The sequence below is a fragment of the Hippocampus zosterae genome, chromosome 15 (assembly GCF_025434085.1).
Source record: "Hippocampus zosterae strain Florida chromosome 15, ASM2543408v3, whole genome shotgun sequence".
NCBI lineage: Eukaryota > Metazoa > Chordata > Actinopteri > Syngnathiformes > Syngnathidae > Hippocampus > Hippocampus zosterae.
Genome location: NC_067465.1, coordinates 11,449,350 through 11,473,547, shown reverse-complemented (window position 1 = coordinate 11,473,547; position 24,198 = coordinate 11,449,350). Strand labels below are relative to the sequence as shown.

General features: G+C 42.8%; 3 protein-coding genes across 7 annotated transcripts; 2 read left to right on the top strand and 1 right to left on the bottom strand.

Annotated features, from left to right (window-relative positions):
- Window positions 1-1,493: 1,493 nt before the first annotated feature.
- On the top strand, window positions 1,494-8,242 carry ipp (intracisternal A particle-promoted polypeptide). Its single transcript, XM_052088806.1, has 10 exons — window positions 1,494-1,623; window positions 2,009-2,398; window positions 2,610-2,821; window positions 4,293-4,512; window positions 4,651-4,803; window positions 5,022-5,189; window positions 5,262-5,399; window positions 6,176-6,298; window positions 6,418-6,638; window positions 7,460-8,242. Exons 2-10 carry the CDS (start codon window positions 2,059-2,061, stop codon window positions 7,682-7,684), a joined length of 1,800 nt encoding a protein of 599 aa, XP_051944766.1. The 5' UTR covers window positions 1,494-1,623; window positions 2,009-2,058; the 3' UTR covers window positions 7,685-8,242.
- Window positions 8,243-8,271: 29 nt separating this feature from the next.
- Window positions 8,272-10,637, bottom strand: LOC127616967 (transmembrane protein 69-like). Its single transcript, XM_052088819.1, has 3 exons — window positions 10,264-10,637; window positions 9,865-9,907; window positions 8,272-9,715 (listed from the first exon to the last, which is right to left on the bottom strand). The coding sequence occupies exons 1-3, from the start codon at window positions 10,287-10,289 to the stop codon at window positions 9,038-9,040; spliced, it is 747 nt and encodes a 248-aa protein (XP_051944779.1). The 5' UTR covers window positions 10,290-10,637; the 3' UTR covers window positions 8,272-9,037.
- Window positions 10,611-23,740, top strand: gpbp1l1 (GC-rich promoter binding protein 1-like 1). Of its 5 annotated transcripts, none has more exons than XM_052088813.1 (12): window positions 10,611-10,686; window positions 12,040-13,205; window positions 13,291-13,405; window positions 14,539-14,668; window positions 18,999-19,336; window positions 19,641-19,716; window positions 19,804-20,000; window positions 20,080-20,208; window positions 21,378-21,533; window positions 22,026-22,150; window positions 22,968-23,070; window positions 23,154-23,740. In XM_052088813.1, the coding sequence occupies exons 3-12, from the start codon at window positions 13,346-13,348 to the stop codon at window positions 23,322-23,324; spliced, it is 1,485 nt and encodes a 494-aa protein (XP_051944773.1). In that variant the 5' UTR covers window positions 10,611-10,686; window positions 12,040-13,205; window positions 13,291-13,345; the 3' UTR covers window positions 23,325-23,740. The 5 variants fall into 5 exon arrangements, with proteins under 5 accessions (XP_051944773.1, XP_051944774.1, XP_051944770.1 ...); XM_052088814.1 differs by having other exon boundaries at window positions 10,654-10,825; window positions 19,053-19,336; XM_052088810.1 differs by having other exon boundaries at window positions 10,654-10,825.
- The last annotated feature ends 458 nt before the right edge of the window (window positions 23,741-24,198 follow it).

Below are 24,198 nucleotides of genomic sequence, written 5' to 3'. Positions count from 1 at the left end.
GAAAAAAAAACACGATACCACTGATACAAGATAAACAACAGAAATAATAAAAGTCACCAGTAATGCCAGAATTAATTCTGGCCTTTTTTCCTGTTTAATTAATATGAACATCTATTCAATTTCAATAGAATATGGGGAGGGGTCGGGGGGTTAGAGCCTATCCCAGCTAACTTAGGGCAAAAGGGTGACTACACCCTGAACTGGTCGTCAGTAACATACAGAGACAAACAACCATTCACACCTACACCATCACTGAATGGGAACCAATCCCACGCTGTCCGTTCACAAGTAAAGCGAGTGTACACCATCAGCGACTTGAGTATGAAAGGGTTTTTTTTTAATCAGCACCAAAATCGGGAGGACACTCAGACCAACCCCTGAGGCCCACATAGTTTTATTAGAACAGCAAAATGAAATAAAATAAAGTACAGTATGTCCTTTCATGGAGGAAACTGCTAACCAATGCTCAAAGTCAATTATAGTCTAATAATGGAGAACCTGATTACAATAACTGACATAACATCATTACATGTTTTACATTTTACACTCTGACGGGGAGCATGGAGAGACACAAGTAGGCTTTTATATCTCTCCAAACATTTCTCAATCTGAATAGTGCTTGTCCTTAATTCGGGCCAAATGACTTTGGGTAACACCTGGGCATTTGTCACTCCACTCCAAAACACTAATTTAAGGTGGAACAACATTAAAATACAAATTGTTGACATTTATTCCAGAAATGTTCGTGAGCACAACAAAGCAATCAAGTTGTTTGCTCCTAAATAATTTGATAAATTGTATTTATGAATATCTTCAAGTTAGGGGACAATGCGGGGGACAATTATTGCTGCAACCTCTTATTCTTTTCTTTTGAAATGCGGTAAAAACTAATTTTAGCAATAGTAAAACTTCAAATATTGTTTTAATTGCCCAACTTTTATTGACGTGTCATTCTGGAAGAGGTGGAAATAATTGAAAATAGACATACATACATATGTGACAAATAATTTCCACGTATATATTTGCAACATCAACGAACATATCACAGTGTCTACCACAAAACACAAGGACATTGTTAAATAGGTTTTTGTTTTAACAGAGTAACAAGTCGGTACAGTATCTGCAATTTGCCATTTGCACCAATGAAATACAATCCAGAAGCCCGTGAACGTGATCAGGTCTGCTGCAAAAGGACTTATTGAATGCCAGTAATGTCCAAAATAAACACTGACATAAAAAATGCTTCAACATAAAACATAAGAACGGTTTCTTTTGGGGTGTTTGTCAAGGATTCTACTCTTTACACTTTTCATCATGTATTGTTACACTTTTGATTACGCGCAATACTGCCACCTGGCGTTGCATCTCATACAGTCCAGTCAAGTGCAACAACACGATGAAATAAAAAACATAATAACTTTCAAATACGAGAAAACAACAGATTAGAAATAAAAATTAAATAATGGACTTTGGATTTGACACATTGGACAAATGACACAATTCCAGTTCATAAGTGATTGATTAGTTGTGACTGGGGATTGACGCCAGACCAGAGTAATCGAATCTGACCGACGACAGTAAAAGTATAAGAAGTTATCAGCATCGTCATAAACACATTTATGGGTGAGTGGGGATTTAACGTTGGTCTGCAGTTATACGTTTGATTTTAGAGTGCAGTTGCTAATAGTAGATCAGTGGTCGCGTCAGAGGTCAGTGACAAATATTGATCATGGCGAGCGATTTGCTATCATGCTAACAGCTGTGGCGGCGAGTGGGTCCTTATAGTTTATGTGTCGATCAATGAACGATTGCGAAAAGATGCCAAGTGGCCGTGCTCTTCTTGTTTATTACATGTAACAATAAACAATCTCGGGAAAACGTACTAAACGTTTGTTGAATATTAGCTCAACTATCTCAGGCATCGGTTTGATACGAAACACATATATTTGTATTTTCTTCAGTGTTCAAGTTCTTTCATTTCCTTCTGTGTCTATTTTGTGTTATTTAGAGAAAAAGGTTCGGGAATAATGGCCCCAATGGTAAACTGCCTCAGCCGTCATGTCCTCTACAAAAAGTGTGTCAACATCCACTTGTGATGGTGATGCTGCAACCGTCATGGCAACCCAGGCTTCTGAGCAGGGTCTATTGGGCTCAGACCGCTACGCAGGGCTCATCCTGGCTCAGTTGAACAAAATGAGGCTCCGCACAGACTTCTGTGATGTGCGGCTGAGAGTCGGCGGCAGCGTTTTCAAAGTTCACCGTCTGGTGCTCGCTGCCAGCAGCCCATACTTTGCCGCTCTATTCTCCAGGGGCATGAGTGAGGCAGATAAAGAAGAGGTGGAGATTCTGGGAGTAGATACAAAAGTCTTTGAGGTTTTGCTGGACTTTGTTTATACAGGTATGCGTCAACTCTGAAAGATTATCTGTATCATTATCTTCTGGGGGGGGAAAGAAAAAAACTCTGGCAGTTTATTTAAATGCATGCCACGAGGTGTATTACCCATGCTTGGCATGCATTTTTTTTTGCACCACAACGCATGTCAGGTGTACATGATGTGTACCTGCAGGCCACGAGGGTTTTAATGAACACATGCATCCTTTCTCGTCAGGCACAATCAATGTGACAATAGAGAATGTTCAAGAACTCATGGTGGCAGCAGATATGCTGCAGTTGAATGAGGTTCTCTCCATCTGCGGTGAGTTTCTCAAGCGCCACGTGGATCCAGCCAATTGTGTGGGCATCTTTCAATTCCTGGAACAGATTGCCTGCATGGAATTGCTGGAGTTTTCTGAGAACTACATCCATGTTCACTTTCTAGAGGTACGAAACACTTTATCATTTATGTTCACACCTCAGTGTTATTGTTCTTGTTCTTCCTGGTGTGTGCAGTATCAATCATGCATCTATTTTCGATTGCATTTATTTTCATTAGGATCACGGGTGAGCTGAAGCCTATCCCAAATGAAATTGGGTTTGAGGCAGGGCCAAATGCAGAGTGCATTGAGAAAAACAACTTCATTCACATTCACACCTACACTGTAAAAAACACATCTTGTGTGTGTGTTTTTAAAAGAGCTTATTGCCTTAAAATTTAAGAAGAAGAAGAAAACCTTTATTAGTCTCACAATGGAGAAATTCCAGATTCATAGCAGCAAAGTTATGAAAGGAAGAAGTAGAACAACAAAAAAATAGGAGCTGCTGGAAAGGCAGCCACTCTCGCGGCGCCATTTTGAAGTCAAAAATAACAAAAATAACAACACAACACATAGGACAGAGACAGTCGTGCAATCTTCACTTTTCTGCATACACTTTGTTGTCTGAAGCAGTTATAGATGAAAGAGGAGAGGATCAAAGTGTCCTTTCTCCAGCGGATCAGAGACGTCATGCTGAAAATGTGCACACGTCTGCTACAAGCTAAGTTTTGAAAGCAAACACAAAGCTGTAGCATCCATTGACGAAAAGAGATTAGTTCACTTCTCCTGTCCCACGTAATCCGCTTCAAACTCCAAGCCGCGACTCCCAGCTCCAAATCCGCATCAGCACTCCGCGCCAACGCTCCTTTCTTCTCATCGTCGGCTCCTCAAGACCTCCATCCATCCAGCCGCAGACCGTTCAACAGCACCGATCTCTCCGCTGAACAAAGCGGGGCTGTGAAAAATGCTGCCCATTACAGGCGCAAGACAAAAGCGCCCCGGGACTGTCCAGCAACGACAGTCAAATGGCGCCGACATTCCTCCAGTCAAAAACAGTGCTGGTATACCCATGCTGCCGAGAAGGCGCAACCACCAAGCACAGAGTCTCCTCCTTGATGAATGTCGTGGCCAAAAAATGCTGAAAAAAGGTCCACATCAAGTCCACACGACGTAACAACAAACACAAAGTGACAAAAGAAACACAAGAACAACAAAAAAAGCAAGGCTCAAGAGAGCACTTGCTGACGGCTGCCTACTCGGGCGCCATCTTGACTTCAAATTCCATATTTTTTTTTACAGTGCATGTGTAACTGGTGGTGTCCGACTGCATTTTGTTGAAGAATATTGATGACACATGGCAGGATTTCTTGTGTTGGTTGAGTTTAATCGTTTCAATCACAAAACCTGAAAAAACAGCAGAAAACTACATAATTCAAATACTTGTTTAAGTAATAATGAAGTACAGTAAGTATTTCCAAGTCGTTTTTTTACTGGCCTTGTTACATGCATGGATAATTTACAGCTTGAATTTAACAAAATATCTTATCGAAGTACATCATAAATTGGATTAACATCACGTTTTATTTGCTCCACCTTAGGTTTGCATCGGTGACGAGTTCAGCGGCCTCTCAAAAGATCAGATTGTAAAACTTCTAAGGAGTGAAGAGTTGAGAATTGAGGATGAGTACCAGGTGTTTACTGCAGCCATGGATTGGGTTCTCCAAGATGTGGCGAAGAGAAAAAAATATGTGGTTGAGGTGTTGGAACCTGTGCGCTTCCCTTTACTGTCCCCACAGAGGCTGTTCAAGTACATAGAGGGTGAGGAGGCTTTTAACATTTGCAAACTTGTTTTAACATTTACAAACACGTGTTTTTTGTGTTTCCTTTTTTTTTTCTCGTTGTAAATGTATTTTGTCCGATTAAAACTCAAGTTGCAAATTTGATCTCTGAATCAAGGCATGACTGACTTCAGTCTGAGGGTGGCACTGCAGACCCTTTTGAAGGAGTACATTGAGGTCACAAAGTCTCCAAAAGATAAGATGCACTGCCAACTACATCAAGTCAAGATGAGACCAAGAAGAAAAGCCAGGAAATACGTGTATGCCATCGGTACGGTTTTAAAAGTCTTATATTTACTCTCGTACACTGAGTTCTGTGAGGTGGGTTTTTATTTTTGTTTTGTAACTTTTACAATGTGATAATTGCACGGTGAATTAAGTCATGTCTGAGGCTTAGAAATAAGTAAAAATGTGTGAGACACGAGAAATATAAGGAAGAACATTTAGAGTGATTGGATTTCCACTTTTTTTTTTCTTTTTCTTTTGCAGGAGGCTACACACGGTTACAGGGTGGTCGGTGGAGTGACAGCAGGGCGTTAAGTTGTGTGGAGCGCTTTGACACCTTCAGCCAATACTGGACCACAGTGTCATCTCTGCATCAGGCTCGCAGCGGGTTGGGGGTAGCAGTACTTGAGGGCATGATTTACGTGGTGGGAGGTGAGGAAGCGGAGACTATAATTGTCACATCACGTATGTGAATATAAGTCACAACCACTTTTTTTTCACCAGGAGAGAAAGATTCAATGATTTTTGACTGCACAGAGAGATACGACCCAGTGACTAAACAGTGGGCTGCTGTGGCTTCTCTGAACTTCCCTCGCTGCGGAGTTGGCGTCTGCCCCTGCCACGGAGCGCTGTATGCGCTTGGTAAATACCACTACAGTAGTGTTGGGACAACTACCGATTTTGTGTGATGTTCTAAATAGATATAAAATATAAGGGACTAACTTGGATTGATTTTTTGAGGCCAACGTCGATTTTTGGCAACGAAACATACCGATTCATATGCGGATGTGTTAAAAAAAATTGTACATATGGCGGCCCGGTGGTCGAGTGGTTAGCGCTTCGACCTCACAATGTGTGCGTTCAATCCCCAGCTCTGGACTCGCTGTGTGGAGTTTGCGTGTTCTCCCCGGGACTGCGTGGGTTTTTCCTGTTATTCCGGTTTCCTCCCACGTTCCAAAAACATGAATGGCAGGCTGATTGAACACTCCAAATTGTCCCGAGGTGAGAGTGTGAGCGCGGATTGTTGTTTGTCTCTGTGAGCCCTGCGATTGGCTGGCAACCGGTTCAGGGCGTCCGCCGCCTACTGCCCAAAGACAGCTGGGATAGACTCCAACACCCCCCCCCTCCCCCCGCGACCCTTGTGAGGATTAAGCAGTTCGGAAAATGAATGAATGTGTATAACACACTCACACACATATTAATCTTTGTCATATATGTGTTTGTGTTACCAGAGTGAAAATGAATTTACCCTTCAAGGATTATAATCAGTGTAGTAAATGACCAATGTTGAATTAAATACTAATCCACATATTCTTGATTTTTTTTTCTTCATCAAGATTGCACTATGACAAATGTGGCTATTAAGCATCAATCATCAAAACAAAGAAATCTTTAGAATTTAATGGTTTCCCATACAGGTGGATGGATTGGCTCCGAGATCGGGAGTTCAATGGAACGTTACGACCCAGAGGAAAACAAGTGGGAGGTCATAGGCAACATGGCAGTTCCCCGCTATTATTTTGGTTGCTGCGAGCTCCAAGGTGTGTCGCTATCTCTTTGCTCAAGCAAACTTTAGGGAACAACGTGAAGACCCTAAAATTAATTTCTCATCCAGACAAGATGTGTGTCACTTCTTCGAACATTTTTTTTCTCCTGTCAGGTTTTATTTACGTGATTGGAGGAATCAGCGACGAAGGCACAGAGCTACGCTCAGCAGAAGTATACGATCCAATCACCCGTCGCTGGAGCGCCTTGCCTGTTATGCTTACACGGCGAGCGTATGTGGGAGTGGCCTGCCTCAACAACTGTATTTACGCAGTGGGGGGTCGGAATGAGGCTGTGGGTGCTTTGGAGACGGTGGAAAAATATTGTCCAGAGCAGGTAACCCTGAACTCTCAACGCCATGCGATTGATCGACAAAATGTGCCAAATCGACAGAATTTCAATCGAGGCACTGGATTTTTCTTGAAGAGGTTTCACCTTCACTTCAGTTCTAAGTTTGAGGTGTGGCTAAATCTCCCCAAACAAACAAATAACAAAAGGTATCATATGATTTTAATAACCTTTCTAATCTGATGTTAGAATTAAAGAAGAATCCGTTTTGGATTAAAGTGAAAGCATTTCAACAAACAGGAAAAGTCCACTTGCCTCAATTCTACCTTGGTGGGTTACTATGACCTGTATGATCTACACCAGGGGTGGGCAATTATTTTCCCGGGGGGCCAAATGAGAAGCAGAAAATATTGTGGAGGGCCGGGCCAAAAGTTAGAAATCTACTCCTGATTTCGATTTTCTTTCTAAAGTTGAAATAAGTTAATGACATTGTTTACAGAAGCTGATAAGAATATGTATTATTTCTAGGTAATGAGAGTGCAGTTATTTTACAGAAAAATGATTTCTTGAGTGAAATTATGCTAAACAATTCTAATTGTGCAACACTTGTAACTCTTTTTCAGTAAGATGAACACTACAATGCTTTCCGCTTTTAAATTTCCCATGAAGATAGCACAATGTCTTTGTCTGCCAGTAATAATGTAACAGAACTCTTTTTTTTTTTTGTCCGAACTGCCAAACAATGTAGAAAAAATATCAGCAAGCATGTTTCAGGGTTTTGATTTTTGTAGATTCTACACATACAAAATATGACGGATGGAAAATTGATGACTAATTCACACCTGCGTGGGTCTTTTTTTTTTCCCCAGGAGAAGTGGTTGGAAGTGGCCTCGATGTCCACAGCGCGTGCAGGAGCATCAGTGTCAGCAGTAAACGGGTTGTTGTATGCCGTCGGTGGAAGGGCCGCCAGCAGAACCTTCTCAGCCCCCGTGACCATCGATTCTGTGGAGGTCTATGACCCCCACTTGGACACCTGGACCGAAGTTGGCAACATGATCGCCAGTCGCTGTGATGGCGGCTTGGCTGTACTCTGATCACCTGGACGATTCCATTTGAAACTCTTTTGGAACCCGCATGCCGCATCAAAGGAAAAGCCGCACCTTAAGATTACACTTGTTTCACATCGTACATGTAATTGTTATTTCTTTAAGTTACAGTTGATGTGATGGAAAAGTGCCCCCGACTGTTTCTGCTGAAATCATCTGTCTCTATTCTTTCCATGTTCCCTCATTTGTTTTAAATTATACAACTGACCACAAATTTGATCTTTTCTTTTGTTTGTATAAAAACAATCTTGATGTCATTCTCTTTTCCATTCATCATTGTGAAATTTGTTTTGTTTTGTTTGGCTCATACTTATGAGGACTGTTTCGTGATCAGATCTGAAACCACTTTTTGTTTATCTTTCTTTCATTCTCCTCAAAAATGTTGACAATGTGTGCAGTGCTACTTGTAAATCTTATCAAAACACTTGAGCCTATTTATCAATGTAAGAAAAGAACATTCAGAAATGTTTCTAAACTGTAACGGTTACAAAGCAGTTCCTACTGGATTCTTTTCGGATTGATGGATAAAAATAATGTTTGCACATATGCCATATTATCCCCTCAATGTTTTTATTCATTCATTCATTCATTCATCTTCCGAGCCGCTTGATCCTCACTAGGGTCGCGGGGGGTGCTGGAGCCCATCCCAGCCGTCTCCGGGCAGTAGGCGGGGGACACCCTGAATCGGTTGCCAGCCAATCACAGGGCACACAGAGACGAACAACCATCCACGCTCACACTCACACCTAGGGACAATTTAGAGTGATCAACCAGCCTGCCACGCATGTTTTTGGAATGTGGGAGAAAACCCACGCAGGCCCGGGGAGAACATGCAAACTCCACACAGGGAGGCCAGAGCTGGAATCGAACCCGGTACCTCTGCACTGTGAAGCCGACGTGCTAACCACTGGACTACCGGGCCGCCTCAATGTTTTTAACCTTAGGTTAAACTTAATGAGCTGAACACCTGAAAGGTTGTAGTATTTCCTTCCATTCTGACTATCCCTTACACAAATACAGCATTGTTGGGAAAAAAAAACCCAAAACATTGTTTTTCAGTGAATTAAAGTTCCCTGTAACATATTCTATGTTTTTCTAGGGATAGTAATGGCTTGCATTCTTACACTATTGACAACAAAATATAAAGAGTACACCACAACCTAATGTCTTATTTTAGCCGCGTTCAGTATTCATCGTCATCTTAATTTGTGAACACTTTCTGAGACACTGATTTGTAATTCAGGAAATGTGTCTCAAATTACTTAAGCATAGTGTAAGCAGGAAGAGAGATCTACTTTACGTTGACTAAACTTTGGTGTTGTTTGGATCAGACTGAAACGTTTAATCGGTAAACTCTTTTAGCTTCTTCTCAGTGCAGAACTTCTTCAAGATCAGTGTTGCCACCAGTGAGAAGGTGGCAACCAGAGTGAGGACAGTTCTCATGGCTTTGAACCAGGCTGGGTATCCAGGTAGCAGTGTCAAGTCATAGTGTAAAGACAGTCCTAGTCCCATCATAACTAACATAGCACCCTCAACGACATTGTCCCTGCAGAGCAGAGCCAGCCAGGCCAGAAGTGAGGGAACTACGCTGTTGCCCAAGTTCATCCAGTCAGGTTCAGCAGGACTACCATCAGGAATGGCAAACCCCCAGCGGGCACCTCCGAGGAAGGATACTATACAAGCGCCATACAGCATTTGAGCATGTGCCACTTCTGGGTAGAAAGACTGAGTGATCGCCATGAGGAATGGGGCAGTCACAAATGGGATGAGCCCAGAGAAACCAAGGTACAGTGCAGGCTTGGGAGCCTGAGTGAGGGCTCTCAAAGTAAAATCTCCTTTGGTGTCTTTCTTGTCTGAATGGCAGAGACGTGAGCCAGCCCAGTTGATTGGTTTGATGCACAGCAGCCTGTTGGTTGAAGCCAGTTTGGATGGAATCGACAACAGAGAGACCCTCGAGACCAGTTGACCATGAATTTGGTTTGATGCGCTGTCTACCCATCGAGGACGCCACACTGGAATCTGGAAATGCAGAACATTTTTATGCTACTCGGAATAAAAATTAGGACTCAACCAATATGATTTTATTATTTTAGGTCAAGGACGATGTTTGGCATTAAAAAAAGACGGGACTACCCATTAATCGATAGATTTTTTTTACATTGACTTACCTTAATGAGATATCGACGAGGTGCAAATCCTAACATTTTGAATCTAAAAAAAAGACATTCTACATTAATACGTAAGAGTACAATGCACAGTTCCGGTATTACATGCAATTTACAAATCCAAATTTCACTTAAATGTTGGGTAACACTAGCGAGTCAACAGCTTCTAAACCTGAGGTCAAGCAATCGTTCAGCTAAAATACGCTTGAATAATGAACTACCCAAACGTTCTTTTGAATGCGTGTCATTTGTTAAATTTAAATGACTGCACTAACTTGTCGATGTTTAGGTTTTGAATAGCTTTATCATGGGTCACAGTTTCCATCAGTGTTGACTTTATTTCTCTTTCACTGTATGGCATGAATACAAATACAGTTCCACGTCGCGTTTACGATGTCTTACCGTCTTATCAAATCGAGTCCGCTCATTTCAGAGTTAATCGAATGTCCTTGCTGTGAAATCGTCCCGTTTTCTCCAACCACACGAGACAATTCTGCTATCGACTATTTTGTCTGTCCATGGCGGGGGAGGATTTATGTGTCATTCAGGAGTGCAAATGTAAGAAATACTAAAGATCACTATCGTGTCTTATAAATGTCGAAAATGATATGTACGTCGTGCCGTATGAAATATGCGTCAGTAAACGAATATGTGAGGGGTTGTAAAATCTATTTAGTCATTTTCTAAATCTCAACTCCAAGCAGTTAAAAACGTACCTCACAGAGTGGAACCTCATGCAGTTGGATAATGACGTGACTTCTTGAACGCAGCCTTATTGAGTATTCGACTACCCCCCACCCCCTACCTTAGGTGCCAGCGCCAGTGGTAAGCGCGTAGAAAACCCAAACAAACATCACTAGCTACTCAACCACAGCGTTATACTCGCACTGGAGTGTCATTTCGTTGTGATCGGACTTCTTCGTATACCCTCGAATCTATTAAAGGTGGTTTTGCTTGGGAGAAGGTACGCGGAATTGTCAGGTCAACATTTGCAAGTTAGCTCGCTAACACGTAGCGAGCTGATGAATGTGTGCTGCCGCCGCTAAGGTAGCCATTTTGAAACTGTGTTGTTCCAACGATGCCAGCTCTATTTACCTTTATTGTGTGTCCGCGACAACTGCGAAAACGAGCTATTTGCACGGTTTTGGTTCAGTGGAACGTCTTAACTTGTTAGCCGTGCGGGGAGGAAGGCAGTGGTCCCATACAAGCTCATCGCATGACACCTCACAGTTTCGGATTCAGTTAACAGCTAGGTAAGAGCAGCTATTAGCTAACACTTGCTACGCGACTGTTCACGAAGGTAACTGCACAAACGAGTTAGCAGCCGAGTTTATGTCGATTCTCGAGCACCGTCCGGCAGTGATTGGCTTTGATTAAGCTTCGACATTTGAATCGCTTTTTGTCAGAATTGCACCTTTGAACATTTAGCAACTTGTAAGCAGGGTGAAACGTGTGTTCTGCGTGTTGAATTGGACCCCTGTCGAACAAGAGGGCATGTTTGTTTGTTTGTTTCCTGCAATGCAAACGTTTCACTTAATAACACTTGTGTTTAGACTGCTAATCCGGCAGTGGAACATCGCTAGTGCCCGTAGTAGCTTGTGCACGTCGCAAACTCATTGATGTTAAGCTATTACGTAAGAGTTCAGTGCGAGAGCAATGCAGTTTGAACCGAGCTTGTTTCAGTTTTCTGTTGTTAAACTGTAGCATAATGCAATTTAGAACGAAACAGAAACAGGGCTCGTTATTCCCAGTTTGATTGAGCATTACTGCCGCGTTGTGCTTCTGCCGTGGTCGAAGTGAGAAAGTGCCGTGGATATTTTTGCATGGGTGTTAATATTTCATTAAAAGCTGCCACACATTGTAGCTTTCGTCGTTTGATGGCTCCAAGAGCACAGTGTCTCTTGATTTCGATTCGCGAGAGATGTAAGGCATTCAAAAGTAGATATCTGGAGCTTTGATTACCGTATTACGAGTTTGATGGCCAATGTACTTTTACATAGACTGCTGTAACAGAGAAGTAGTTTGTTTTGCGGCTTCATTGGCATATCTTGTGAAAACGAACAGAATGTTCTACCACAGTAATTCATTTTAATGTCTGTGATGTTAATTTAACGTGAGTTGTTGTTTATAGTGAATTTGTGATTGATTTTTTTTCTGACTGAAGTCTTTGATTTGCAGGTGCAGTTCCTTTGCAGAATCAACTGAAAACCAGGAAGTAAATTGAAAACTATTCAGCAAGGCAAAAGCTTCTCAAACCAGGAAAATATTTTCAACACGTTTAGCGTTTTGGGGTTACGATTTTCCTCTTGGAAGGCAGAAAGATTTTTTTTTTTGACAACACTGATCAATATAAGGGAGCTTTTTACCATTTTTTGAGCTCTAATATCTATGAAATCAGAGGTTTGCCAGCTTTCATCTTCCAGAAAACTGCACATAGTTAGATGGGCATTCTACAGATATGAACGTGAATCACTCAACGATAAAGACATCTTTGTAATGCATCACCCATCCAGCTCTCTGTTTCACTAACCAGAAATGAAAATGACGGCAATGTAGCTAACACAGGTCTGTTTTCTTCGTTGTCATGTGACTTTGAACTAGCAAGCATCTTTACCTTCCAACTCTGGCAGTCTTTTCACCACATTAATGAGGTGAGCAGTGGGTTTCCTACAAAAGACTGTCCCTAAACTCTTTTTTTTTCTGCATGCGTTTCACTAGATTCTAAAATGATTCGGTAAAAGTTTAATTGATGCCAATACCTACTGGCCCACAGTGTGGCAGGACGACACTTGTTTCATTCTCCTCGTCTCAGTGTCAGAGTGGAACTGCTTCACAAACTGCTGTCCATGTGCATGGGCTAAGCCCTTCTACACTTTCACAAGCTCACAACCTTGTTCTTCTGAATCAGTGGGACAAATGACCCCTCATCAATAGAATCTTTTGCCTTTCGGCTGAGTCTGCTCATGTTTCATGTGTCCCAACTAAATCATTGAACAACTTTAAACCGTATCACTCGGGACAAGATTGACTTTGGGAGCATCTTGGGAATCTTGTTCCTCGGAGACTACTTCACCTGCGTGTTTGGAAATCCATCCTCTTCCTTGTTTGGCTTGTCGTCTGGATCACCGATTCCAGCTGATTCCTGCACCCCGTGGCCCGTCTCCCAGTGATCCACCCTGGACGAAGCGATCTGCCTCTTCGAAAAGGGGCTGCGCTGTCCTGGCAGAGATTTAGAGGGGTAGTGTTTTTGCCGCTCCCCGTCTGTCAGTGTCATCAGGCCTGAAGAACAGGGGCCAGGCGGACGAAGGGAGAAGGCCGAGGACTTCAGAGCCATTGACTCTGGGGTAACTATTACACTCAACCCGACACAACAACACTGTTAGTTACGACCGTTCAAGTGACGGTTCTAACGACCAATTCTTTTGTAAGATCCTGGCCATGAGGTTTGATGCCTCAATCCACTGACCAGAAACACTGGACCTAAATGGCGCAGCATGACTTCGTCCCTGCCTGGCTTAACTTCTCCACACCCCAGCCTGCCAAGGTTTGTGTAGAAATGTTATGCGTGCACGCGAGAGTAAGTGAAGGAGACAGAGCCTCAAACCTCACTGAGACACTTTGTGCGCGAGAAGTGAGTTTGTAGCCAGCCTAAGTCACGTACAGTAGATGAGCCAGCACAATTGACGCAAACACGTGGCGTAGTGTTTTAGTCAAGTCTGGTGCAAAACACCCCGTTAATGTGTCAAGTTGAAATTTGTTACAGGTTAATGGAGATTCGGGAATCACACCTGTCAGTTTAAGTTCAAGCAAATGTAGCGTGCACAAAGCACTTCATTATCGAGTTGTTTGATTGTCGTGATTGTCGAGATGCTTGTCAGTGTAGTCTGAGTCGGGACGTTTGCCAGCTGGGTGACTTAACTTTAAAATGCATTCAAGACAGAGAAAACAAGAAGAGCCACCGCTTTGACGACAGTGCTCTGTTTGTTTAGTGATTGCAGCACAATGTTTAATGCCATTGTTTTGGCTGCGGTTTTGTGGTGTTTTTAAACCGCGGCGCATGAAGGATTGTCAAGGTACCATGATGCAGTGTCAGATGATGGCAAGGGCATTTTAGTGGGTCTCAAAAGAAAAAACAAAAAAGATGTTCGTCATACCTCCACCAAACACAATTGGTGAAGGTGATTGTGTTCATATGAATTGTTTTGAACCAGGCGAGGATCCCCGTTGTTTAAAATTCCCCCTTGCTCCCATCTTTTTTAAATGTTATTGGATTTGATCAAAATGTGCTCTTGACTTTAATGTGAACATGATCGAGATCGAAGTGGTATTATTTTTGTCGGCGTATAAGATGGAAAAACACATCTGGTTCAAATTTTTGTGCTGATGTTTGATCGTTTTGCGTATCCTTTAATATATCTGGAGAAAATATAATGGCGGTTTGTTATTTGGGTCCGCAGTTGCAGTGGTTTACAAATGTTAAAGCCGTTGTGGAAGTCTGTGTTGTCTTAATGCTTGTAAATACTCGTACAACTCTGACATGTCAAAGCGCATGCATTTTTGCTCCTTTACAATTGCACGAGTGTGATCATCAATTGGTGATTGAAACTTGACTTGTCTTGAGAATTGCCTTTCACCTCATTGACTCTTATCTGCTGTATTTCTCGCCACCTCCTCCAGTCCACTGCTGCCACCCTCGATAAACAAGGCGAGCCCCACCACCACAGGGAAGGCAAAAATGCTGTGAGCCGCCGCCGCCACAACTCTTCCGATGGCTTCTTCAACAATGGCTCCCTGCGCGCTCCAACAGGTACTGTTAGTGACGAAAACCTCTTTGCAAGAGCAATTACGGCAGTTTGGCAGATCAGGACTGGAATGCGTGTCAGTATTCTCACAGTACTGATGCACGGGGAATAAAAATTGTCCGATAGATTAAGGGTTCATTGAATGGGTGCAAGTTCTGCTGTGGACAAAGGAGAATAGAGGCAATTTTTTGCTCATGCTTTCACATGCTGCCACTTGGGACATTGTTGCAGTTTGTCTCAAAAAAGAATACAAACTAGTGTGGCGTGTTTTGCATGACTAGTCTTCGCGTTTCCTTCCCCAACCCCGTGTTCCATTGGAAGATACTATGGATTCGTATTTGTCAGGTTGTTGATGAAGACTCTTTTCTTTGTGCAGAACGCATGTCATATTCAACTTTAGTAATTTCACTCTTCAGATTTGATTCTAATGGGCAGTTTATGTAATTGAATAGACGGTTTCATCCGTGCTTGATTTGAACAGTATGTGACGTTTGTATTGCCGATGCTTGGAAATTACAGCAGGGCTCGAAATTCTTCTGTCAGAGAGGTTTCAGTGAATGGATTGAAAATTAATGGGTGGCAAACGTATACTTGACAAAGTCACAGATGGATGTGCAGAGTCTCGCTAGCAGTCAGTCTCAAAGAATAAACGTATACGTTTTGTGCTCCCTGTATACTTGGGCACGGGCGATATCGATATTTCAAAAACTTTTTTTTTTTGGAAGCCAGATGCAAATTCCGATATTTGGCAGAATGCATCCATTTTCCGTTCCGCATCTCCTCACAAGGGTCGCGGGGGGTGCTGGAGCCTATCCCAGCCATCTCCGAGCAGGCTGCTAGCCAATCGCAGGGTATACACAAATGAGGGACAATTTTGACTGTTTAATCAGCCTGCCATGCATGTTTTTGGAATGAAATTGGAATACCCGGAGAAAACCCACGGAGGCCCAGGAAGAACATACAAACTCCACACAGGGAGGCCGTAGCTGAAATTGAACCTGGGATCTCTGCACTGCGAGGTCAACGCGCTAACCACTGGCCCACCAGGTTATCCCTTTGGCAAAATAAAATTCAAACTAACGAATTAATCTGACGTTGTATTACAAAAGTGCATAGTCAATAAAATAGTTTCTTTGTTGGACTCTTAATGAATACAATGTTCCCTCCCCAATTTGCGGTTCGGTTATTGCCGGTTCATTTGTTCCCATAACTTCATGTAGTGCAGTTCTAACGCTCTATTCTGGCATATTTTCTGAGGCTACACCAGTCATCAATAATAACACATAGATATCAGAATCATCTTTATTGGCCAAGTATGTAGGACACACAAGAAATTTGTCCCCGGTAGTCCAGGCTACGCTAGTATTATCAATAACAAGCAACTACGATCAACAAGGACATGACAAATAAGTATTGAAAGACTTTACGTAATGCAAGGGTACCGTAGTGCCGTAGTACCACCTTATGACAGCAGATATAAAGTGATGCAATATGACGGTTGTGCAGTTGGTGCAGATAATCCTTGCACCATATTTCGAGTGACCAGTAGCAGTAATTGTCTTACAACTTTCATTCATTCATCTTCCGAGCCGCTTGATCCTCACTAGGGTCGCGGGGGTTGCTGGAGCCTATCCCAGCTGTCTTCGGGCAGTAGGCGGGGGACACCCTGAATCGGTTGCCAGCCAATCACAGGGCACATAGAGACAAACAACCATCCACGCTCACACTCACACCTAGGGACAATTTAGAGTGTTCAATCAGTCTGCCACGCATGTTTTTGGAATGTGGGAGGAAAATGGGTGTGCAAATATATAGGCAGGCATTTAGCGCTTTATTTCAGGTTTCTGGTGCCTTATACTCATCAATGCAATTGTTCAAGTGAGTGAATTCCAACTAACATTTGACTGTTGTACAATACTTTGTTCTTATGTATTTGTTCAGCCTTACAGTAGAGAAAAATCGGCTGCTATTCACACCCATCCCATATATTTTCATGTAATCCTAGACAGTCACATTGTAAAAACTGCAAGTCGACCTAAAACTACAACAACCTGTATTTCCTGCTACAACCATGTGCCATCAGCGCCACAAAACCACACACTGTCTTCTTGATATATTCCGAATGCGGGGATAAATGTTGAATGCAAAAGCTATTTACATTTGGAATAAAAGTCCCCCCGCGCCCCTTTTTTTTTTACTATTTTGGGAAAAGTAATTGTTTCTCCGCAACGTTCTCTTAGTGGAAGACGCGATGCCTGATCATCACCATGTCAATTCAACCGTTTTCATATTTCTCTTGCTCTTCTCTCAAATGGCCTCTGGAAAAAAATGCATGGAATCAGGCCCCTTTCAATTGTTGATTTAACAGCAATTCCTATATATCCAATTCTTATTGCATGTGGCGTATGCTCATGTCAGATATATTGTACTCACTGCGTCGAGGCAAACTTTATGTTATCGAACGATACCGATCAGTAATGTAGCAATGCAGCAAAAACACCAGCCTGGAACTTAAGCCACAGCAAAATTTAATATTAAGATATCTTTTTATTTGTCCCGCAATGGGGAAATTACAAATTCCCCCAAATTATGGTCTAAATATATAATAAATATAATAATAAATAAATCACCCATTTTTAATATGCTTATTGATATTTTCTAATTTATATTTATATAGTTTTTGTTCTTTTACTTCTCCCTTTCATGATTTTGCTGCTGTAAATTGGGAATTTCTCCATTGTGAGACAAACGCAGGTTCTTGTCTTAAATATGGTAAATTAGAGGCATATTCCCCATCAACAAATTAATTTTAACATCTTTTAACTTTGGGGTCATTTTGATTTATTCCTCCCTAATGTGATTCCAATCCACATTGTTCTCCCAAGTTTGCGTCAGATACTTTATTTATTAACTCTTTAAATCAGGGGTAGGGAACGCCATTTCTTGCACGTTTTAGATCTCTCCCTACTCCAACCCACCTGATTCAAATGATCAGCTCGTGAGCAAGCTCTGTTGAAGCCTAAAATGATCGTGATCAATTGAATCAGCTGTGTTGGAGTTAGAGAGATCTAAAACAGGCAGGATATGGCTCTCGGGGAGTTCCCTACCCCTCATTTAAATAGCCACGGAATTAAAAATCCCAAGTTCCCCTGTACATCCCGAATGTCTGTCAAGACTTTCTTGATAAGTCTTGTCCCCGGTCGACCTAAAATTGACACCGGTTTTATTTTTAGTCTTTTCATCTATTTATATTTTCTCCCGAGTACGGATTTGTGCTATCTTAAGCATTTGGATTGGAAGGGTTTTAAATGTCAAAACGTTCACGTCGACACAAGCACCCAGCGGAACGTCTCACCTGAGGAAGAAGTACGTTCTAGCATTGTGTCAGATTTCTCCATGCAAACACAAATCTGACAAAGAATTTTTGAGTGAGCCACGGGTCCATTCATTGACGTTAGTCAGGCCACATGCGAGCATGCTGTCATAGCCAAAACAACATGTACTGTTGCGTCAACAACAACGACAAATGAAAGGAAATCACTTCCATTTTACCTGATTAAAAGAAGTCCTAAGAAAACAGAAAGGGGGGGAGGTGCTTGAGTTTAGTGATCTTCTCTTTTTGTTTGCCTTCATACTTTGTGTCCATCACTTCAGTCATACATATGATCTTTGCTCATCTCTGCGTCTGAGAATAGCTTATTTAAAATTCAGGCCATTCTTAGGGAGCACTTTGTTGCTTGTTCATAGATGTGATTACTAGAATCCTGCTTGCAGGTTGGTTTGACCATTTTGTTGCATGTACTTTTGTTGTTCTTACCACCGACTTGTTAGACAATGTCCCAAGAAGCATTTATTCGCATAACGGCTTTTCACATTAAAAATAGCAAAAGTATCTTGGCATATTAAGCACACGGGTCTTGCGCTGATGGTTTTGGGGTGAGGGGGGGGTGTGATTGCAAATTTTTCAGTCCATTCTTCTCAATGAATTGATGGATTTTCGTGTCCGCTTCGCTTTCAGCAGTGAGTTTGCAAAGCGTTGTTTTGCTATTATCCCAAATCCTACAGCAGACGGTGTCGAACAATTCTATGTATTGCTGTGAGATTGAAAATTAAAACCGCAGCAGTGAACTGTGAGTGACCCAGAAAAACTCTTGTGTATTGTTGGCCTGGAGACAAGACTGCCTGTCTTGTCATCTTTTTGATCACTTTTGATCGTGATAGGAAATTTCCACATTTTAAATTGGCAACAGCTAAATCTGTAGTTGCTAAGCAGTATGACTGCTCTGTTTTTTTGTTTGTTTTGTTTTGCGGGGGGGATTTGTTTGTTTTTTTTAGGTGATGGGTGGCAACAGCCCTCGCTGCTTCTGAGACATGACTCTGTGGATTCAGGCGTGGCCAAAGGGGGGAACAGCGGGCTAGCAGGGGGCTCGTGTTGGAAGGACACACCCACCTGGCATGGAGCTCCGAGGGGCGCCCAGGACGGCCACCATCACCACCACCACCAAGGGCGCCACCCGAAACGGGGAGGGAGCGACAGAGACAGGCAGGGAGGGCACCGGCAGCGCAATGGAAACTTCCATCCCCGTAAGGGCACCTCATACCAGGACAAGTTCCCCAACGAAGAACGCAAAGACAATAAGGATGACAAGCTGAAGTTTGTGGAAGAGGACTTTGTGAGTAGCATCTTTTGTTTTCAACGACTTTACTGAAGATTCCTCACAATTTGATTCGGTAATTTAATCCTCAAAATCTAAACACATTGGGTAAACACTTTCCCAGTGTTGCACTGGATTTCATCTCAACCAAACCATCTTATCATTGCCTGCAATGTTTAGAAACAAGATGGGTGTATTCTATTCTATCAAAAGCCTGCGCAGGCATTATGAACACAGAATTCTTACATATGAAAGTCACAGCTTTTCTACTAGAATGCCGGAATTTTCTCCACAACCGTCAATTGTTCTGCTTCTTTTGTAGCCTTCCCTCAACCCTGAAACAACTGGAAAGCCCGGGACTCAGATGAGAGCAGTTGCCCCCCATGCTGGAGTGTGGGGTAAGAGCTCCCATGTCCATTCGCAGTCTTCACACTTCTTCTTGTTGTTTTCTAACAGCTGCCTGGAATTTTTCTCTCCTGCCCCAGAAAATCCTCCGAGTGGCAAGCAAATGGTGTCCAAAATGTTGGTTATCAAGAAGGTTTCCAAGGAGGACCCCAGCACTGCCTTCTCGGCGGGCTTCGCGAGTGCCGGCGCCTTGCCAGCTAATGGCGCTAAAGCTCCCATCACAGGCTCCAGCGTCTACAAGAACCTGGTCCCAAAGCCTGCTGTGGCTCCCACCAAAGTATGAATGACCGCCGTGTGTCAAATTAGCTAACTAATGCAATAGGATTTGTTAATGTATGTATGTATTTATTTTAAAGAGCACCCAGTGGAAAGCCGGCGCCAGGGAGCTCGCCAAGTCTGGCCGAGATTCCGTCTTTACCAACGCCGCCTCTGCTGCCAAACCCAACACGCCGGTCAGTGCACTACAGCACAACACCCCTAAAGAGGTGAGCTTTCTTAATTGCTCAACTCAAACTTGAGGGCTTCATTTCAGTCGGTCGGTAGGCTTGATTTTGTTTTTTAAAATTATTTTTAATATGGTTTTTGATACTTGTATCGACCAATATACGGTCCCGGTTCTATTAGAGCCGGTGTTTAAACAGTCATCCTTATCAAGTCGGTCACATTTTGACATCAAGTGAACGAGACTACACCTCACAATGGACCGCCAATACGTTGCCACTGTGATGCTTCAAACGGGATGTTGTCAGACGGAATTGGCGACTGAGCTTAGAGTCTCACAGAGTGTCATCAGCAGGTTACAACAGAGATACCGGGAGACTGGAACAGTCACAGAAAGATGTAAAAGTGGACGGCCTGTGGCCACATCTCATGCTCATGACCGCTACATTATGAGCAATGCCCTGAGAAATCTGGGTGATGAATACCACTCAATTGCTGCCACTCAACAAGCTAAGAGGCAACCAAGTCTCACGTCAGACCATTTGAAACCATTTGATGTGAATACATCACCGTGGTCTGCGTGCGAGACGACCTGCAAGGGTACCTGACCACACCACGTCATCGTCTTGCACGGACCGGGGTGCATTTACGCTGGATGAGGGACCGATGGTCTTCACTGTTGTTCTCTGATGAAAGTAGACTCACGTTGAGCAGAAATGATGGCCGCCATTGATGTTGGAGCGGCTCGAAACTCTGCATCCCACAACCTCAATGACCTGAGGGTTGCCCTTCAAAAAGAATGGGATGTCATGCCTCAGCAGATAAGAAGTCGACTTGTGAACAGCACGAGACGTCGTCAAGCTGTAATTCATGCTCTAGGCCACATTGACATGTTGAAATTGTTTTGTTGATGTGTACCCGCCATTGTTGTTAACTTTTGTGTTTTTTATAAAAAACATGGTGAGAGAGCCTTAAAAAAGGATTTGCAAAAAAAAAAAAAAAGCAATATTAAGGGTAAACGATCGTAATTTGATTATTTTTCAAGAGCCCCTTTTTTTCCTGGTAGCAAATATTGTACCTTCACCTCTAAACAACCAAGTTGCAGCTGACAAGCTCGGAAAGAATAATGAGCTTGGCGGGTCTTTGCTCAGAAAAGCAGTCAAAGGAGAAACTGGAATGAACACGATTGGTCTTGGTGTCGCTATCTCTGCAGCATCCTTCCAGCACGACACCTCCCATTGACATTGCCCCGTCAAGGCTGAAGCTGATGCGCCGTGGTCCGGACAGAAAGAGCGAGTTCCTGCGAGCTCTGAAGGACGAGGGCACCGGAGAACTGACAACAAGCAGCAGCCCGGGAACATCAGGAGAGGTCAGGCATGCCTCTGTTTGCATTTTGCGTTGTTCACTACCTGCAGCGCATGTCAAAAATCTACGCACCCCCACTGAAATACGGGTTTTGGTGTGTGTGTGTGTGTGCGCGCTTTCAAATCCAATTGCCTTTGTGCAGTTCATGTTTTCAACCCTACTGCATGGTGAGAGGTACAACTCCTTGTGTAACCCGATATTTTTTTTTTCAGTCAAATCATGTGTCATCCATTGTGAGACGAATAAAGGTTTTCTTATTCTATTTAATCAATGGTCAGTGGCTGGGTTTGCAAAAAAAAAAATAAACCCTGTGATTCCCGGTTGAGGTGTTTTATACAGAGCATTCCTATTCTGCTTAGTGATTCGGTTACATTCTAATTGGAATGTAAACCCAAGTGTCTGAATTGTAAAATGCCTGGAATATTAATATTTGACACATTGAAAATCCGTACATGCAGATTTTGTTGGTGTCTGAGGGTCATGTAATTGTGTCCAGGGTGAAAGCAGCACCCCGGAACCCAAAGCCTATAGTGAGGATGCCTGCCACGAGAATGGGTTGTCCTACTCTCTCAGTGACTCTGACACAGAACACCTGTCCAGCTCCCTGGAAGCTGAACACAGGTATGATAACACACATACACACACACATGCTCAGTTTGTGTGTGTGTGTCTTGCCATCAGAGGCTCAAGTTTTATTTGGATCATCTCCAAAATTTGTTTGTAACAGTTCTTAAGATTTGAGGTTGGACCCTACGTGGCAAAGTGCTTCAATTTTGATGACAATAAGACACGGTTGTCCTGTTGGTTAACATGCTAAAATTGTTTCATGTCGGCTGAAGGGGACAGTAGTGTGCAACACTGCATATTGCAACTGAAATAATAAATATTGTCACAGCCATACACGTGGTCCCTATTTTGCGGTGGTGCGACATAACCAGTTGCAAAAGAAGGCACACTCAATTACTGCCGTACTTGCTAGATTTCTTTTGCTTTTTTTTTTCCTCACAGCCGCTGGTTTTTTTTTTTGTGTTTTTTAAAAAAATGCAGTTATTTACTGTAATTATGACTTCCCTACTGTGATAAACTACGAGGCACTTTAACAATCTCTGTTTTGGACTCATGGTACCTCCTTGACAGTGTCATTCGCTGTGTAAGCCAGGGACTCCTGACAGGGTGTAATTTTTTTTTCTTTTCAAGGAAACCCTTCATTATACCACCACTAATTAAATATAACTACAGTGTGTACCCAAGTGCCATTGGAATATATATTTTTTAAACGTACATTTGTAAAAACGGCCTATTTTCATAATGTGATGATAACAATTTGGGGGCCTGGGTTATTTTTTTCATTGGTTTCCTTCACTATACAGTAATAGTTTTGATTCAAGCAGGGATGTCAGGTTGAAGAAAATCAATTTGGAGCAACGTGTTTGTGCAGGTTGCTGAAGGCCATGGGCTGGCAGGAGTACCCTGAAAACGATGACAACTTCCTGCCTCTGACCGAAGATGAGCTGAGAGAGTTCCAGACGAAAACGGAGCAAGTGAGCGACGGTCTGGTTGATTGCTGCCACGTAAACAGATCAAACGTGAGGTCATGCGCTATCCTTCTGTGTTGTCCGAGCAGCTGAAGCGCAACGGCCTGCAGAAGAACGGCATTCTGCCCAGGGCGCGGGGTGTCACCCTCCACTTCACCCCCTGGAGGAGTGTGGCCGAGGCGCATGTGGAGGAAGGGTCCGAGTCGGAAACCAGTAGCAGCAGCCAGACCTCTGACGACGACGACTGCATCAAATCCTAGCGTGGTTTTACGGAACAAAAAAAAACGAAACAACGCAACAGCCAACACATCTCAGCAAGCCACCCACCCTCCTTTTTATCTCATCTTTTTTTTTTTTAAAGAGCACCATTTTGAATTTTTGATTATTTTTTGTTGTTGTTCTTGCACAAGGGAAAAACCAATCATATCCCAGTGAAGGGGGAGATTTCTGCTCTGCCAGACGTTGTTTTCCCTGCGTTTCCTCCTTCACTGCAGTCCTGCTCTCTGACCCTGCCCTCCTCCTTTTTCTTCCTCGCTTTGTGGAACTGAAGTGTTCATCAAGAAAAAGGGCAATGAATGCACACTTGATTCTGCTTTAAACAGACTAACTCATTTCATTGATGATGCTGATGACACATTATTAATGATATTAATAAAATTGGTTCCTGACAAGCTGACGTTTCAAGCTGTTGACTGTGTTTGAGTCAAATGGATCAAGCCCAAGTTCCTCATCCTCCAAAAACTGAAAAATTATCCCACTTTTTTTCCCATATTGGCTCAGTGAGAGCACACCCAAGAGTTTAACCGAGGATCCACAGCCTACAATGAATAAAGTGTTGATTTAAAAAAATATATGTATTGCATTGTGTTTGTGAAACTGTCTTCTAATGATGTTCAATACATGCTTGAATGCTCCGCGTCATAGGTGGTGGGGAGGAATTGACCCAGTGGTTTACATACGTGCCTCACAGTTTGAAACTTTAGTTTGTATTTTCTCTCGCTAATAGTCGCTATGCTGCCCACCCCACACATTAGTGATATTATCCTCTGTGTCGAGTCTTCGATGCGTATGCTGCAGCGGTCGGGTTCCTGGAGAGCCATTTTCTGCCTGTTTTCGATCTCTCCCTACTCCACA